Genomic DNA, 15,692 nt, shown 5'->3' on the forward strand with positions numbered 1-15,692 from the left:
TCACAAGCTCCCATGGCATATAAATAAAGATGTTCATGAATAGCTGAGGGGAGCCATTGTGAAATAAAGAGGCTACATTGGATGTACATTTGATGTCATTTTGATCTAAATACTATTATACTAACCTCTATCACGATAACATGCTGGGTTGTGGTTCCACTCCCCTCATCAACAGTGATTGGTTGGTCATCTCCCCGTGTATTGTGTCCCGCTGGCTTCACAAAGCTCCTGTGGCCTCCAGTGAAATGTCCTTCACCTGCAAGAGTAAATGGGGGGGGGGGGGGGGGGGGGGGGAGAGAAGTGTTTAGGTTAGGGACTGTCAATGCTCAACTATATATTGTACACTATTGACACGTCTAGAATTGGCAAGGATGTAAAGTAAAACTTCGCATAACTTCATATATCATGCCTCATTGTATTAAATTATTACATCAAAGGAAATGCATTAAACATGAATCTAGTTAGAATATTATATGTCTTTGTGCAAGAAATTATTGCATACTATCCAAAAACTGACCAAGACCATTTGTGGTAAACACATCTACAGTCACACATGTGCAGAGGGGAATGGGGCGAGAGGTACTGAGCCATCTATGAACCGCGGCAGGCCGCGCATCTGGGGCCTACTGCAAAATGTACCTCTTGCCATTCCTCTGTATCGGTCGAGGATCTTGACACTACTGGGACGACTGGCAACGACGCGCTCCCGTGCCACCTTCAGTTCCAGTAGTTGTAGTTTCCTCCGCAATCCCCTGTTTTCTTTCTGGCTTTGAGTGATTTCCAATCGAAACACTGCATAGTCGTCGTCTACGAGTTTACAGATTTCTGCCACGGCTGCATTCGCTAGCACCTCCATGATGGAGGCTATTTGAGTGTGAAAAACCATACAGTTAGAGTTAGCCATTGTAGCTAACGTTAGCAGCTAACTAGCATTACCTAGATAACGTAAATCAACCAAGACTGGTATCCAACGCGAATTAAATACTACGTGGGGTAAATATGTGATGCTGTACAGTTAAATTAGTCATAATCTTAGATCCATGGTGTTAATAAACGTCTAAATAAAAACGCTAACGTGAAAATTGTTCTTGCTCGTTTACTTCCGTTTACATGGATGATTGGCGTCATAGTTCAAAGGTTGTGGCTAAATTAAAAGGGGTTGCGCTGGTGATGCTCATGAAACCAGAGGAGCGTTCAGTTTGCTGCACGTTTGCTACGTTGCGGAAGGGTTTGTACTGAACAACACGTTTCCCCAAAACGTTCTTGAACAGACTTTGAGATACGTTTGCTCCGGTTTGGTGGGTGTGACAAGGTGTGCCTTAAAGCAATAAGCGAGGTACTGTATTTAAAGGGCAGTGGCCATGCTGACAGTGTTCACCAAACCACAACCCCTCCACGTTTTCAATTGGTCATTCAGTACAGCAATTATCCATCAAAAATACTGAACGCAGCCCAGTTTTAATCATGGTAGCAAATTGAGTTACAAAACCATGATGCATCTGCAAAAATCAACTGTCATTCTGAAGTCTAAGATGCCTAGTTTATGGCACTGTGTCTACATTTTAACCAGAATGTTGTACATTTTCACCCAAAATCCTTACCGAAATGCGTTCAAATTAAGTCATTTTATACAATGTTACTTGAAAAAAACATGGGTCATCATATAAACTGCGACAGTTTAACCTTTCAGTACCCAGATCCAGTTTCCTTGCAACAAAAAAAAAAATCATAGAGTGATAGGAATGCTCAAGGAGACCCCAAATAACATATTTCTGTGGGGTTTGGTTTAAACCCCGATGTTACATATAGGTAACACACTTTCAAGTGGCTTTACTTACCTAAAAATTAACATTATTCTTAGAAAATGTACTCAGCCGTCTCTGGACATTGTATAAGCATTTAGCATGCATTGAATTTCAGAAACTCAACTTTTGGACAATATCCGAGACCATTCCGAGGAGGATTTGGGATTTTCAGCGCAAATCTCTGATAGTGTAATTACAACGATTGGCCACCAGCGGGTGCCAAAGGTGTTTATGGGGATGTCTTCTTGAAGATAGTGGTTTCCTTTTATGTATTAATCATGTACAGACGCGTAACCAGGTGTTTAAAGACAATGTTACAGATATATAACATTGGGCTTTAAAGGGTTAATCCTGAAGAATATTTCTTGTTCTGACAAGTGAAAATCAAAACTAATGTGCACGTTTGAGCAGAGTGGGTGAGGTTGTAGCATGCTAGCAGATACCCATAGACTTCCAGTCGTTGCACTAATGCTAGTTGGCTTGTGAAACTACTTTCAACTTCCTTCATACTGGACAGAGACATAAAAATGGCATCCACGAGTTCATCTGACTCTGGGGAAATAGATTAAGGGTCTCAGTGCCAAAATCCTGTCATAAATAATGCACCGTGCAAAATCATGTATTATAGTGCATACTATGTACTGGTACATCAAAATAAATAAAAGTTGCAATATTATATTTCAATTGAGTAATTCAGTCATGTTTTTAGTGGTCCCGCGTTACCAACTGTAGCTAACGTAGTACAGCAAGGAGTAGTTAAAGTGGGACAGTCTTTATAGGCTTTTCCAATGGAGGAAAGACATCCAGTTTACATTAGGAACCTGTACTTTGGTTAGGCTCTGGGTTCTTGTAGTACTTGTTGTACTGTTATCCTGTTCATACTTGTCACCAAGTAGAACTATCGCTGGGTAAATTCTGAAAAAGTGTGACACTTTTTTCATACCCGGTTTTGGCTCAGGCTTCTGTCACCTCTTTCGATAGATTTCTGAAATCCTCAAGATGTTTCCTATTCACACAAAATTGAAATTAATTGTCATTGGGTACAATTACAACTATCCCAGTTTATCTAACCTGCTGTCCTAGTTTACCAAATGCAAACTGAAAATTTGGATTTGGCTCAGTGTACACAAATGGGTGTGTCATGCCTCCTGTGAATATGATATCAACATTTGTCATTTTTGTGTGATTAGAAAACATCTTGAGGATTTCAGAAATGTATCATGTGTTGGGCTAATATGTTGGATAGATGTCGAAAGAGGTTACAGAAGATGGAAATGCAAAAAGTGTCCCACTTATTATGAATTCCCCCTAAATGATCAAAATTATATATTATTTGAAGTTGACATAAAACCATTATATTTATCACGGAAAAACACATTTCTCATTACTGTAAAAATGTTTAAAGTTCCTGTAAAATCTCCAATCAGTTTTTAAATAAAGTTTATTCACCCATGATGCATCAGTAGTTCCTATAGGGTCCAATCTGTCAAAATGTGGTTCACACCTTGTGATTTATGGGGGGGGGGGGGGGGGGCGGTGGCAGGAAGTAATACAATTAAGTTATTAAATTAGATAACCTCATGGTTTCACCCATGGTTGTAAAAAATGATGTAATGGCTCAATTTAGTTCTTTAACACTTAGATAAACTTAAGTGGAATTTAATTCCTGGTTTAATGTTGGTAGATGTTATTTACAATAATATTTAAGGGTGCCATTAATTGTGAAACTTTGATTTGGAGGACATTGATTTTTAATTAAATCAATAAATTATTTTGTTGGGTTCCATTGAAACATTAATAAAGTATAGTATTTTTCACATGTTGTTATTTTGAGTTTCTCTCTATAATTATATTGTTTATATTTTTTAAAGTATTGTTTGTGTATTGCCAGTAATTTTGGAGCCCACTGTGTGTGTGTGTGTGTGTGTGTGTGTGTGTATATATATAAAGTTAGAGATGCACGATATATCGGTGAGCATATCAGAATCAGCCGATATTAGCTAAAAATGCAAACATCGGCATCGGGCCCGATATCTAGTTTAAAGCCGATGTGCAAAACCGATGTCAAAGCTGACGTGCATACCTAGATGATGTAATGACGCCACGAAAAATACAGCGCTACACAGAACAAAAGCAGAAAAATACTAAGTGCACACTTCCAACAACTAAACAAGTTCAAGTCGAGCAGTCATTTGAAAGAGTAAGAACATTTCAGCAAGACAACTCAAAGGCGAAATCCATTAACGTCAAGATAATGGAATTCATTGCCCTTGACAATCAACCGTTCTCTGTCGGGGATGATGTTGGCTTTCGCCGACTGGTCGAGCCCCGGTACACACTTTTTCAGATGTTGCCCTACCGGAGTTACACAGTATTGTTGAAACGTACATCTATGAGCTACTTGCGTCACTGCTATTAGCTTCACGACTGACATTTGGACCAGTAATGTCAGCCCCATAGGCATGCGGAGTCTGACAGCACAGCGGGTCAACAAGGATTTCGTACTGAGGAAAGCTGTATTGCATGCTCAAGAATTTCAATGGCATTTGAGAACATGTTTGAAATGGAATGGAGCTAACTCCATTCGAACAACTGACTCAAGAAATAAGCTCATCAACTGCGTCTGCAGCAGACGTGATACCCTCTGTCATGGCACTGAAACGCCTGCTCAACAAAACTGCCGACACAGACCGTGGGGTTAAAACTTACAAAAGTACTCGAGGCTGTGAACAAGTGATTTGGTGGCATTATCTCTGAGCCTCTTTACGGTGTCACCACCATGCTCGATGCTAGGTACAAAGACCGCTACTTCGATGCAGACAAGAAACAGGGTTTACGTGAAATGTTACATACACAGCTGGCCAAGATGGAAACGGACACAGTGACAGTGTGCACCGAAGAAGAGATGCCATGGACAGACAGAGCTGAAACGTCACTGCTTGACATGTATGATGAAATCCTGGTTGAGACTGAACAAATGAACAACGAAACAGCACAGCAAGTAAGTGAAAGAAATAGGTTTTGATTATGTTTTACTGGTAATGGGGACACGTAAATTAGAGGTCGACCGATTATGATTTTTCAACGCCGATACAGATTATTGGAGGACCAAAAAAAAGCCGATACCGATTAATCGGCCGATTTATTTTATTTATTTGTAATAATGACAATTACAACGATACTGAATGAACACTTATTTTAACTTAATATAATACATCAATAAAATCAATTTAGCCTCAAATAAATAATGAAACATGTTCAATTTGGTTTAAATAATGCAAAAACAAAGTGTTAGAGAAGAAAGTAAAAGTGCAATATGTGCCATGTAAGAAAGCTAACATTTAAGTTCCTTGCTCGGTTGTTCCTTTTAACATGAGTCTTCAATATTCCCAGGTAAGAAGTTTTAAGTTGTAGTTATTATAGGACTATTTCTCTCTATACGATTTGTATTTCATATACCTTTGACTATTGGATGTTCTTATAGGCACTTTAGTATTGCCAGTGTAACAGTATTGCTTCCATCCCTCTCCTCGCTCCTACCTGGGCTCGAACCAGGAACACATCGACAACAGCCACCCTCGAAGCAGCGTTACCCATGCAGAGCAAGGGGAACAACTACCTCAAGTCTCAGAGCGAGTGACATTTGAAACGCTATTAGCCCGCACCCCGCTAACTAGCTAGCCATTTCACATCGGTTACACCAGCCTAATCTCGGGGGTTGATAGGCTTGAAGTCATAAACAGCGCAACGCTTGAAGCATTGCGGAGAGCTGCTGGCAAAATGCACAAAAGTGCGTGGGTGGCATCCGCAAGTCTAAATATTCCTGATACATTGCATAACTTTCAATGTTATGTCATAATTACATAAAATTCTGGCAAATTAGTTCGCAAAGAGCCCAAACTGTTGCATATACCCTGACTCTGCGTGTAATGAACGCAAGAGAAGTGACACAATTTCACCTGGTTAATATTGCCTGCTAACCTGGATTTATTTTAGCTAAATATGCAGGTTTAAAAATATATACTTCTGTGTATTGATTTTAAGAAAGGCATTGATGTTTATGGTTAGGTACACGTTGGAGCAACGACAGTCCTTTTTCACGAATGCGCACCGCATCAATTATATGCAACGCAGGACACGCTAGATAAACTAGTAATATCATCAACCATGTGTAGTTATAACTAGTGATTATGAATGATTGATTGTTTTTTTATAAGATAAGTTTAATGCTAGCTAGCAACTTACCTTGGCTTCGTACTGCATTCGTATAACAGGCAGGTTCCTCATGAGACAGGTGGTTAGAGCGTTGGACTAGTTAACTGTAAGGTCACAAGATTGAATCACCGAGCTGACAAGGTAAAAATCTGTATTTTGCCCCTGAACAAGGCAGTTAAACCACCGTTCCTAGGCCGTCACTGAAAATAAGAATGTGTTCTTAACTGACTTGCCTAGTTAAATAAAGGTGTAAAAATATATATTTTTATTTTAAAAAATTAAATACAAAAATAATTGGCTAAAATCGGCATCCAAAAATATCGATTTCCGATTGTTATGAAAACTTTAAAATCGGCCATTTCGATTAATCGGTCGACCTCTAATGTAAATACCAACAAAATAACTTTTTGGTCGGAGTGGTTGGGTGTGTGTATCCTTTACTTAACTGGGCAATTCAGTTAAGAACAAATTCTTATGTACAATGACGGCCTAACCCGGCTAAACCTGGAAGACACTGGGCCTATTATGCGCAGCCCTATGGGACTCCCAATCATGGCCGGATGTGATACAGCCTGGACTCGAGACACCTCTTGCACTGAGATGCAGTGCCTTAGACCGCTGGGTCCATGTGTGTGTTAACTATTTAATTGTACTAGAATGCTTAAAAAAATATTGGTTATAGGTATTGTTTTTTTGGGCACGGAAAATAAGGGATATCGGCCCAAAATGTCATATCGGGACATCCCTTATATTAGTGTTTGATTTTTCATTCATGTTGAAAAAAAAGTGATTTTTTTTGTCCACTTTGACATTGCGCATGTTGTATCTCTATCACTGATCCATCCACGACTATAGCAACACATCAACAATACATAGGCCAATATCCAGCTATATCCCTATTATTACAAATGAGACTCATTATAAATGGGAGTTGAGTGGCACAGAATGAAAGTGCAATTTAGCTGACAAATGCATGTCGTAAGGGATAATAATATTGGCTCCTGGCTGTCAGTCGGGTGGTAAGGGTAGGCAACAACATATCTGCCACACTGATCCTCTGCAAAACTATCATGGTCTAAACACACCAAGAAAGTTGTGAAGAGGGCACGACAACACCTTTTCCCCCTCAGGAGACTAAAAAGATTTGGCATGGGACCCCAGATCCTCAAAAGGTTCTACAGCTGCACCATCAAGAGCATCCTGACCGGTTGCATCACCGCCTTGTATGGCAACTGCTCAGCATCAGACCGTAAGGTACTACAGAGGGTAGTGCGTACAGCCCAGTACATCACTGGGCCAAGCTTCCTGCCATCCAGGACATATATACCAGGCGGTGTCAGAGGAAGGCCCAAAAAATGGTCAAATACTACAGTCATCCAAGTCATAGACTGTTCTCTCTGCCACCGTACAGCAAGCGGTACAGGAGCGCCAAGTCTAGGTCCAAAAGGCTCCTTAACAGCTTCTACCATCAAGCCATAAGACTGCTGAACAATTCATCAAATGGCCACCTGGACTATTTGCATTGACACCCCCCTCTTTGTTTTTACACTGCTGCTACTCGCTGTTTATTATCTATGCATAGTCACTTGACCCCTACCTACATGTACAAATTACCTTGACTAACCTGTAACCCGCACATTGACTTGGTACCGGTACCACCTGTATATAGCCTCATTATTGTTATTTTATTGTGTTATTTTAAACACCTTAGTTTATTTAGTAAATATGAACTCTATTTACTTAAAACTGCATTGTTGTTTAAGGGCTTGGAAATAAGCATGTGACATTTTTTTTTATTTGATAACATCAGATAGATAGATGCATGTGCACACACGTGTAGCATGTGACAACAGCAGGATCATATCAAGGATAGCGTCACAAATGCGTCACAAATGAATACATAAATACCCAGTGAAGCTTGACGATGAGTTGCTCATTTGAATCAGCTGTGTAGTATTAAGGCAAAAACTAAAATGTTGCAAGAAACCTTATTGATATAGCAACGCTCCCAGAAACACACCTGCTCTATAAGGACTCACATAGAATGCAGAACCATTTGTACCAACTTGTCTGCTTTTTCATCAGCCCCAAACAAATCTAAAAGGTGTAATCATAATAATACATAAACTCAAATCACCATCTTGGGTAAAGACCCAGACTTAAGAAGGCAGAATCACTTTCCATAAATGTATCCATAATGGAACGAAACAATTTATTAATGTGTACACTCCCCCCCCACCCAAAAAAATATTAATGCGTACGCTCCAAATTCATAAGATCTAATGTTTTTTTTGATTGCCTGAACAGTATATTGTTAGATATAACTGAATTCCATCTGGTTATCCTACATTCTGTGATGAATTTGAAATTGAACCAAATGAATTAATAATGATCAATACAAAATTCACTGATTCTGACCACCGATTCTATGGGATGCCATCATTTTTTATAGAAAACCTTTGATGCAGCTGCATTTGCATCTGGGTTGGATAAATCACAATGAAAAAAAAAACATCAGAATTGGAAATGTTAACTGCATTAGAGCGTTCTCAACACAAACTATTTTCAGACCAGGTAGCGATTACTATTTCCAAAGTCGAGACAGAACTTCATTTAATGATAAAAGTGGGTTTGTTAAAAATCGTTTATCCTCGGATAACCTCCGTCGACTATTACAGAGCCTTCAGAAAGTATTCACACCCCTTGACTTATTACACATTTTGTTGTTACAGCCTGAATTTAAAATGTATTCAATTTAGATTTTGTTTCACTGGCCTACACACAATACCCAATAATGTCAAAATGGAATTATGTTATTTGACATTTTTACAACTTAATTAAACATGAAACGCTGAAATGTCTTGGGTCAATAAGTATTTTGTTATGGCAATCCTAAATAACTTCAGGAGTACAAATGGGCTTAACAAGTCACATAATAAGTTGCATGGACTCACTCTGTGTGCAATAACGGTGTTTCACATGATTTTTGAATGACTACCCCATCTCTGTACCCCACACATACAATTATCTGTAAGGTCTCTCAGTCGAACAGTGAATTTCAAGCACAGATTCACTGGGCATTCCCAAAACATATGTATATAGATCCCGACTGATCCAAGAGGGCAACCGTTTACAAAGATTATCGGCAGAGAGTTTCATCTGGAAGCGGCGATATGGTGTAGAAAAACATTTGTGAATACATTTTAAATTAATCAACTGGTGAGATGTTTTTTTTTTATGAGAAAACATTGTTCCATTTCACCTTCCAGTTCAACTGTTCTCTGTTCCAGATGGAAGTGACCGCAGGTGAACACTTGTCGATCGAGTTAAGTTTGGAGTAGAAAGTGGAGACCAGGTCAAAAGATTTGGGAGTATTCAAAAGAGTCTCAACTCGGGGATGGGTGGCAATAAGGGAATCCCAGGATACTCCGTATTCTTTGAAAGCCAAGCGGAGCATAAGGGGGGGAAAAAATAAGGAAGTCCCTGGGAGATTATATGATTCTTTGAAGTCTTGAAAAGTATGAAGACCTGAATTGTCAAAGATGTCACTGAGGATGAAAATATTTATACTAGACAATTGATGAAAAACAAAGGGTTTTGAGCCCGATAAGTTTAGGTTATTGTCCATAATGGAGAATGGCTCTGAAAAGGGAATGAGATCATGAGATGTCTGTTGGCCTGTCTCCTCACTTTAACTGCATTATCAATTATTGGACCCATTCGGAGACGTATAGATTTTTGCATATAGCCAGAGAATAAGAGGCATTGTAGCCTAATGGGTTTTATTAATCTATGGGTATTTTCTGTTGAAAACAATTCCCATTTGTCTTTAATGCAGGGTTTGATCTAAAATGTCAGAAACTATCAAGTGGAATGGTTACTTTCTACGTTACAGAGTGGAATGGTTTTTCTGCTGGTGTATCCTGAGGTAGCAGCTCTCCGAGAACCTCTTTCCGCAATGCGTACAGGTGAATGACCTTTCTTCCGTGTGGGCCTTCAGGTGCATCTTCAGCTGGTGCTGGCGGGAAAACCTCTTCTCACACTGGGGGCAGCTGTAGGGTTTCTCCCCTGTGTGGACCCTCTGGTGCCTCTTCAGGTTGCAAGCCTGGGCGAAGCGCATGTGACACTGGGTACAGCTGAAGGGTTTCACCCCTGTGTGGATCCTCTGATGGATCTCCACCTTCTGGGAGCAGCTGAAGCCTTTGTTACAGAACATGCAGAGGAACGGTTTGTCTTTATTTTTACCCGATGTGGCTCCCCCTCCCTGCGTCTTGGCACTTTGGTCTTTTGGGTTCAATACCTGATCGAAAAGGACGGAGCCATGTGAATCGAAAGGCACCAATGACGTGGACACTGGGTCACGATCCCTGAACACATGTAAAGGGGAGTGAGTGTCGACATTTAGATTGGTCTCTAAGCTTCCCCTGCAATCTAAGAAATCTCTGCCATGTGACTGTCCATCTCCTAGGTGACTATCTGCATTCCATGTAGGAGGAGTATCGCCCTCCACTTTCACAGTCACCTCATTGACCACTATAACCTCCCCTTTCTTATCTAGGCACCCTTCAGAGTATACACTACTACTGTACCGGTTCCAGTCCCCTCTAAACAGATCAGTCTGTGTCTCTAAACCCAAGGATATGTGGCCAGGGTCCATCTCTGTAGCGTAAGAACAAGACAGATCATCAATGCCAGTGTAGAACGCATCACCATCTCCATGGGAATTAACCGTCCTCTGGCTCTGGTGAAATACTGGTAAGTACTCTGTGCCAGGAGCAGCCAGTGGCCCCAGCCCCAGTCTCTCTGGGTCTGATCTGTGGTCAGATCCTGTGTGTAAGAGCCTCTGTGTTACAGTTAAAGTCTCTGACTTGAGGACGTCGTTCAGCGTTCCACTGACCTCCGTGATGCTGCGTCCGGTCCTGGCCTGGGGCGCAGCGTAAACGGCAAGGTCCTCCGTGACTACAGGGTGCGCCACTCCAGCCGCTGCTCCAGACTGGATGTCTCTGCTGTGCTGTGGGTCCTCCTCTCCTTCATTCCTCTCCTGCTTGACCCCAGGACCTGCAGCATCTGCATTTGCAGACTGATAAGCAGAGAGGAGGTTATTACCGGTACTTGAGTTGAATTGGATAACAATATTGTAGAGAATTCTCACAAGCTCCCCTATGGCAGATAAATAAGGATGTACATGTAAGCAAATTAATAGCTGGGGGAGCCTTTCTGAAATAAACGTGTCACATTTTACATACTGTAATTTTTTATGTTACACTATGACACTAACCTCTATCACGATAACATGCTGGGTTGAGGTTCCACTCCCTTCATCTATAGCTATGGGTTGGTCATCTCTCCACACGTTGTGTCCCGCCGGCTTCACAAAGCTCCTGTGGCCTCCAGTGAGATGTCCTTCACCTAAGAAAGTGATTGGGGGGAAAGTGGTGGTTAAGTCAGGTACTTTCAATGCTCAACACTATATTGTACACTCTTGACACTGTCTACAATTGGCAAAGTAAAATTTATCATAACTTCTTGATATACTATTTATTGATTGATTGATGTTCCATGCATCACATTATTTTTTATTGAGTATGATAATAGGACATTCAGTAAATCAAGAATCTGGTTAGAATATTGTGTCTTTGTGCAAGAATAATTTGTTCTTAATTTACCTGCCTGGTAAAAATAAAGGTAAAATAAATATAACACCTAATTAATGAGGTAAAGTATTGTATTCTATCTAAAAACTGACCAAGACTCAACTCTGGATAACACATATGAACACATGCGCAACGGGAACAGGGCGACAGGCCCCGCAGTCTCTGCCTTCTGCTAAATGTACCTCTTGCCATTCCTCTGTATCGGTCGAGGATCTTGACACTATTGGGACGACTGGCGACGACGTGCTGTCGCAAAGTTCTCTCTGCGCGCTCCCGTGCCACCTTCAATTCCAGTAGTTGTAGTTTCCTCCGCAATCCCCTGTTGTCTTTCTGGCTTTGAGTCATTTCCAAACGAAACACTGCATAGTCGTCGTCTACGAGTTTACAGATCTCTGCCACGGCTGAATTCGCTAGCACCTCCATAATGGAGGCTATTTGATTGTGAAAAACCATACAGTTAGCCATTGTTAGCTAACTATACCTAGATAACATCTATCAACCAAGTCCCGTCTCCAATTCGTATGTGATGCTGTTAAGTTAATTAGTCATATTTAGAGTTACATCGTGTTAATAAACGTATAAATAACAGCAATAGAAAAAGCTAACGTAGAAATTGTTTTTGGTCATTGCTAACTTCCGTTTACACCGAAGAGAAAGGACGTTTTTGGCGTCATAGCTCATAGGGTGTGGCTAAATGAAAAGGAAACGGGTAATGCTACATCGAACCAACGAGTCATGATTTGTCGTTGCTATCTGGAATCCTTGGGACGTCGGCCACCCTTCCCTTACCCATTTTAATTTTCAACTTCAATGGGGAAGGGACGTTCCAAACATTCTAGATTGCAATGACCATTCATGTTCATTTTCTTGGAAGCTCAGCCTTGTTAAGAAAAAATACCGTAAATTATCTAAAAAGAATGTCTCGCTCTATCCCATCGGTGGCAAGGAAAGAAACCTATAGGTTTCAAGGAAGCCAACGAAACTAAGACCAATTTTAATTTAAAATAATAAACAAGTAAATAAAAGTAAACATATCAAACGGACAGCACGATTTAACAGATTTTATCACCGTAGTAAAGGAACAGGTACCACTGTTTAAAAGGTGTTATAAAAAGAGGGGGGCATATTTCTTATGAATAGAACATAAGCAAAACCAAATTCGGAGAAATGTTGTGTTACACTTCAATTACAGTGTTTTGGCTATGCCAACATACCAAACAACAGGTCTGTGTATCATGTGAGAACGTAAGCGTACCTTGAGCCCTATACTAGATGGTTTGAGGAGTTAGCGAGGTTACTGGTCAACTCTTGAGTTCCATTCGGGATAACAGGTACAACGAAAGTGGCTCACCTTTTAGCCATGTACATTTCTATGCAACGACTCCTTCAGAATTAACCTGTTCCCGGGGAGGCTAACTCAGGGCTAACTCCATTTGTGATGAATGAGCTGCGAGTTGAGCACCAATTAACTTTTATTTCCTACCTCTCACACAGATTGCGTCAGCATCCCCTTCATTTGAGGAATATGACAGATTAAATATTTTATTAATAAAAAATGTTTTTGTAAAAAAAAATAATGTTATGTTATAATACCAATCATATTACACATATAGTAATGACAATGTATTTGAAACTTCACGCACAGTAAAACTTGTGTTTGATTTAATACAATTATTTGTATTGATAGAAGTGAAAAGGTCGCAGTTGTAAATGAGAACTTGTTCTCAACTGGCCTACTGGTTCAATAAAGGTCAAATATACATATATTTTAAATGAACGATTAAGTAATAAAATAAAGACGGCACATCAACAAGCCTATTTCGCACCGTGGCCTGCTGAATTTGCAAGATAACGCTTCTTTCATTTTGATTTAGGCACACATGAAAATGTGCGACATGCACGCGCAGTTACAAGTCTGCTAGAGTCAGCCGCAGGCGGACGAGCAATATCAACTGTCATAGTATGGATGAAGCCTGAGCTGAAGTGTGAAGCTAACTGAAGCAGGCTAGCTTTAGAAAACCTTGAGTAGATCTAGCTTCAATCATAGCATACCCCTCCGATGCACAACTGAGGGACTTAGTAATACAACAAAAAAAAACTCTTGCCCCCAATACACTTCACATGATAACTATAATAAGGTTCCCAGATCTCAAGCCACACTGCTACGATTTCTCCCCGTTTTGGACACAGTCGGATACGGATAGTCAGGAAGAAGCTCTTTTAACATAGTTTGCACTTGAAGGGCTTTTCCTTGGTGTGAACACCTCTTCACATACTTCGCCTCAGTGAAGGATTCCCACGTGCACGGCTTGTTGACGTCGATCCCAATAATTGGCCTCCCACGTTGTGAGGTGATAGAAACAGGAGCCAGTCTTTGAGCTCCCTCGAACTCTAGCCATTGTTATTGGGATTGTGTGATGGAAATTTGTCTTCTGCTTTTATCCAACACCTGATATACACACACACACACACACACACACACACACACACACACACACACACACACACACACACACACACACAAACACATTAAGTTGTAGAGGTTGGAGCAGAGAGCAGCCGCAGTGCACCGTCCAATGAGCAGTTTAGGGGGTTAAGTTCCTTGCTCAAGGGAACATCAGTGGTAGGTGGCACCTGAGATGTTGATGCCGGCAACCGGACTCCCCGCCAGATGTGTTCTGTGTGGCTCGGTCCTGGTTCTGACTCTGGAAGGAAGAGTGAACAAAAAATATGCATGAGAGGTGGATGACCTGGGGAGCTCTTGAGTTACCGGAACGCATTAAACGCTAACTGGGGTAAGTATGTGATGCTGTGCAGTTAAATTAGTCATATTTTGAGTTCCAGGGTGTTCATAAATAACAACGCTAATGGGGAAATTGTTCTTGGTCACTTTTCAATGAAAAACGTACTCGCGCTGTTCTTTGAAATAAGATACTGCATATAACATTACACATCAAATTATGTGTTATCACTGTCTTTAAAGCTGAGAGCACACTCGTTTAGAACAAAAAGTGTGTTAGCAACTCTCATAAAAATAGCTATTCACAATCCAATTTCAAATAGCAAGTTAACAAAGGGTTAATGAGAGGTATGTGGTTAATTACCCTCTTACCACAAGATACTTAACATGCCACACTGCTACGATTTCCCCCCGGTGTGGACACTCCTATGTCTGATCAGGTTAGTCAGGAAGGAGAATCTCCTGTGACATCATTTGCACTTGAAGGGCCTCTCCTTGGTGTGAACGGCCTGGTGCCTCTTCACATAGTTCGCATGAGCGAAGCGCTTCTCCCAGGTGGGGCAGGCGTACGGCATGTCTGCGTCCGTTCTAATGCTCGGCCTCACACGCTCTGACCCAGTGGCACCAGAGGTAGCAACAGGAGCCACCGCCCACAGGTGGTTAGTTGTGAGCTCCCTCCTTGACTTCTAGTCATTGTTTGGGTGTTGTTGGGATTGTGTCACCTCTTGTGACGAACGCCCATCCTGACCCTGTCTGTATTTGTGGCGTAACCATGAGGTAACTGAGGAAGGCTAGACCCAGGTCCAGGCTTTCTATGAACCCAGTCACCATACTTCCTATTAGAATCCCACCAGGGGGGTCTCCCACTACTCTCTGTGAAGGCTGAAGCCCAGGGTGACCTGCTCTGTTCATCATGGATACTGTGGTGTTTGTATCATAAGAACAGGAGGGTCTATCTCTATCAGCTCCAGGCCCTGCTTCATCCCTGCACCGAGACTGTAAAGAGAAGGGTCTGGGCTGCAGACTGGATCCCGGACTGGAGCCTCTGTCTCTCTGATGACCACCAGGACTGAGGTTGTTCAGTCCACCTGTCCACTGGTTGTGTTCTGTGTAGTGGTTGTTGTGGAGTCTCTGTCCCTCACGATTGGGCCCTGGTTCCGACTTGGGAAGGAAGAGAAACGGCTCCTGACCCAGGGTCCAGTCCGGGACCAGGATTTGTGATCAGCAGCTTCAGAAGTCCAGTCTCTCCCGCCAGCAACACCGGATATCAGCAGGTCT

At 41.4% G+C, this 15,692-nt stretch overlaps 2 protein-coding genes across 13 annotated transcripts in view; both read right to left on the reverse strand.

Annotated features, from left to right (window-relative positions):
- The window catches only part of LOC110498461 (zinc finger and SCAN domain-containing protein 2), a 771,911-nt gene that overhangs the window by 10,345 nt on the left and 745,874 nt on the right, over positions 1-15,692 (reverse strand). Inside the window, exons 1-2 of one of the 12 annotated variants that reach the window (XM_021575083.2) lie at positions 10,918-11,048; positions 135-256 (exon numbers count right to left, since the gene is read on the reverse strand). The exons of 7 other annotated variants lie outside the window; for them this stretch is intronic. Coding sequence is in view for 3 of the 5 variants with exons in the window: in XM_036953708.1 (XP_036809603.1) it covers positions 126-256; positions 640-904 (396 nt within the window). In the remaining 2 variants the exon portion in view is untranslated. Of the gene's footprint in view, positions 1-125; positions 257-639; positions 1,153-10,917; positions 11,049-15,692 lie in introns of those variants that run through there. 4 more of the 12 variants (XM_021575082.2, XM_036953708.1, XM_036953709.1 and 1 more) reach the window with 4 other exon arrangements.
- Positions 7,794-15,498, reverse strand: LOC110498494 (zinc finger protein 285). The gene is made up of 4 exons (XM_021575144.2): positions 14,787-15,498; positions 11,857-14,379; positions 11,299-11,429; positions 7,794-11,100 (listed from the first exon to the last, which is right to left on the reverse strand). The coding sequence occupies exons 2-4, from the start codon at positions 12,137-12,139 to the stop codon at positions 9,910-9,912; spliced, it is 1,605 nt and encodes a 534-aa protein (XP_021430819.2). The 5' UTR covers positions 12,140-14,379; positions 14,787-15,498; the 3' UTR covers positions 7,794-9,909.

This window comes from Oncorhynchus mykiss, chromosome 19 (assembly GCF_013265735.2).
Source record: "Oncorhynchus mykiss isolate Arlee chromosome 19, USDA_OmykA_1.1, whole genome shotgun sequence".
Classification (NCBI taxonomy): Eukaryota; Metazoa; Chordata; class Actinopteri; order Salmoniformes; family Salmonidae; genus Oncorhynchus; species Oncorhynchus mykiss.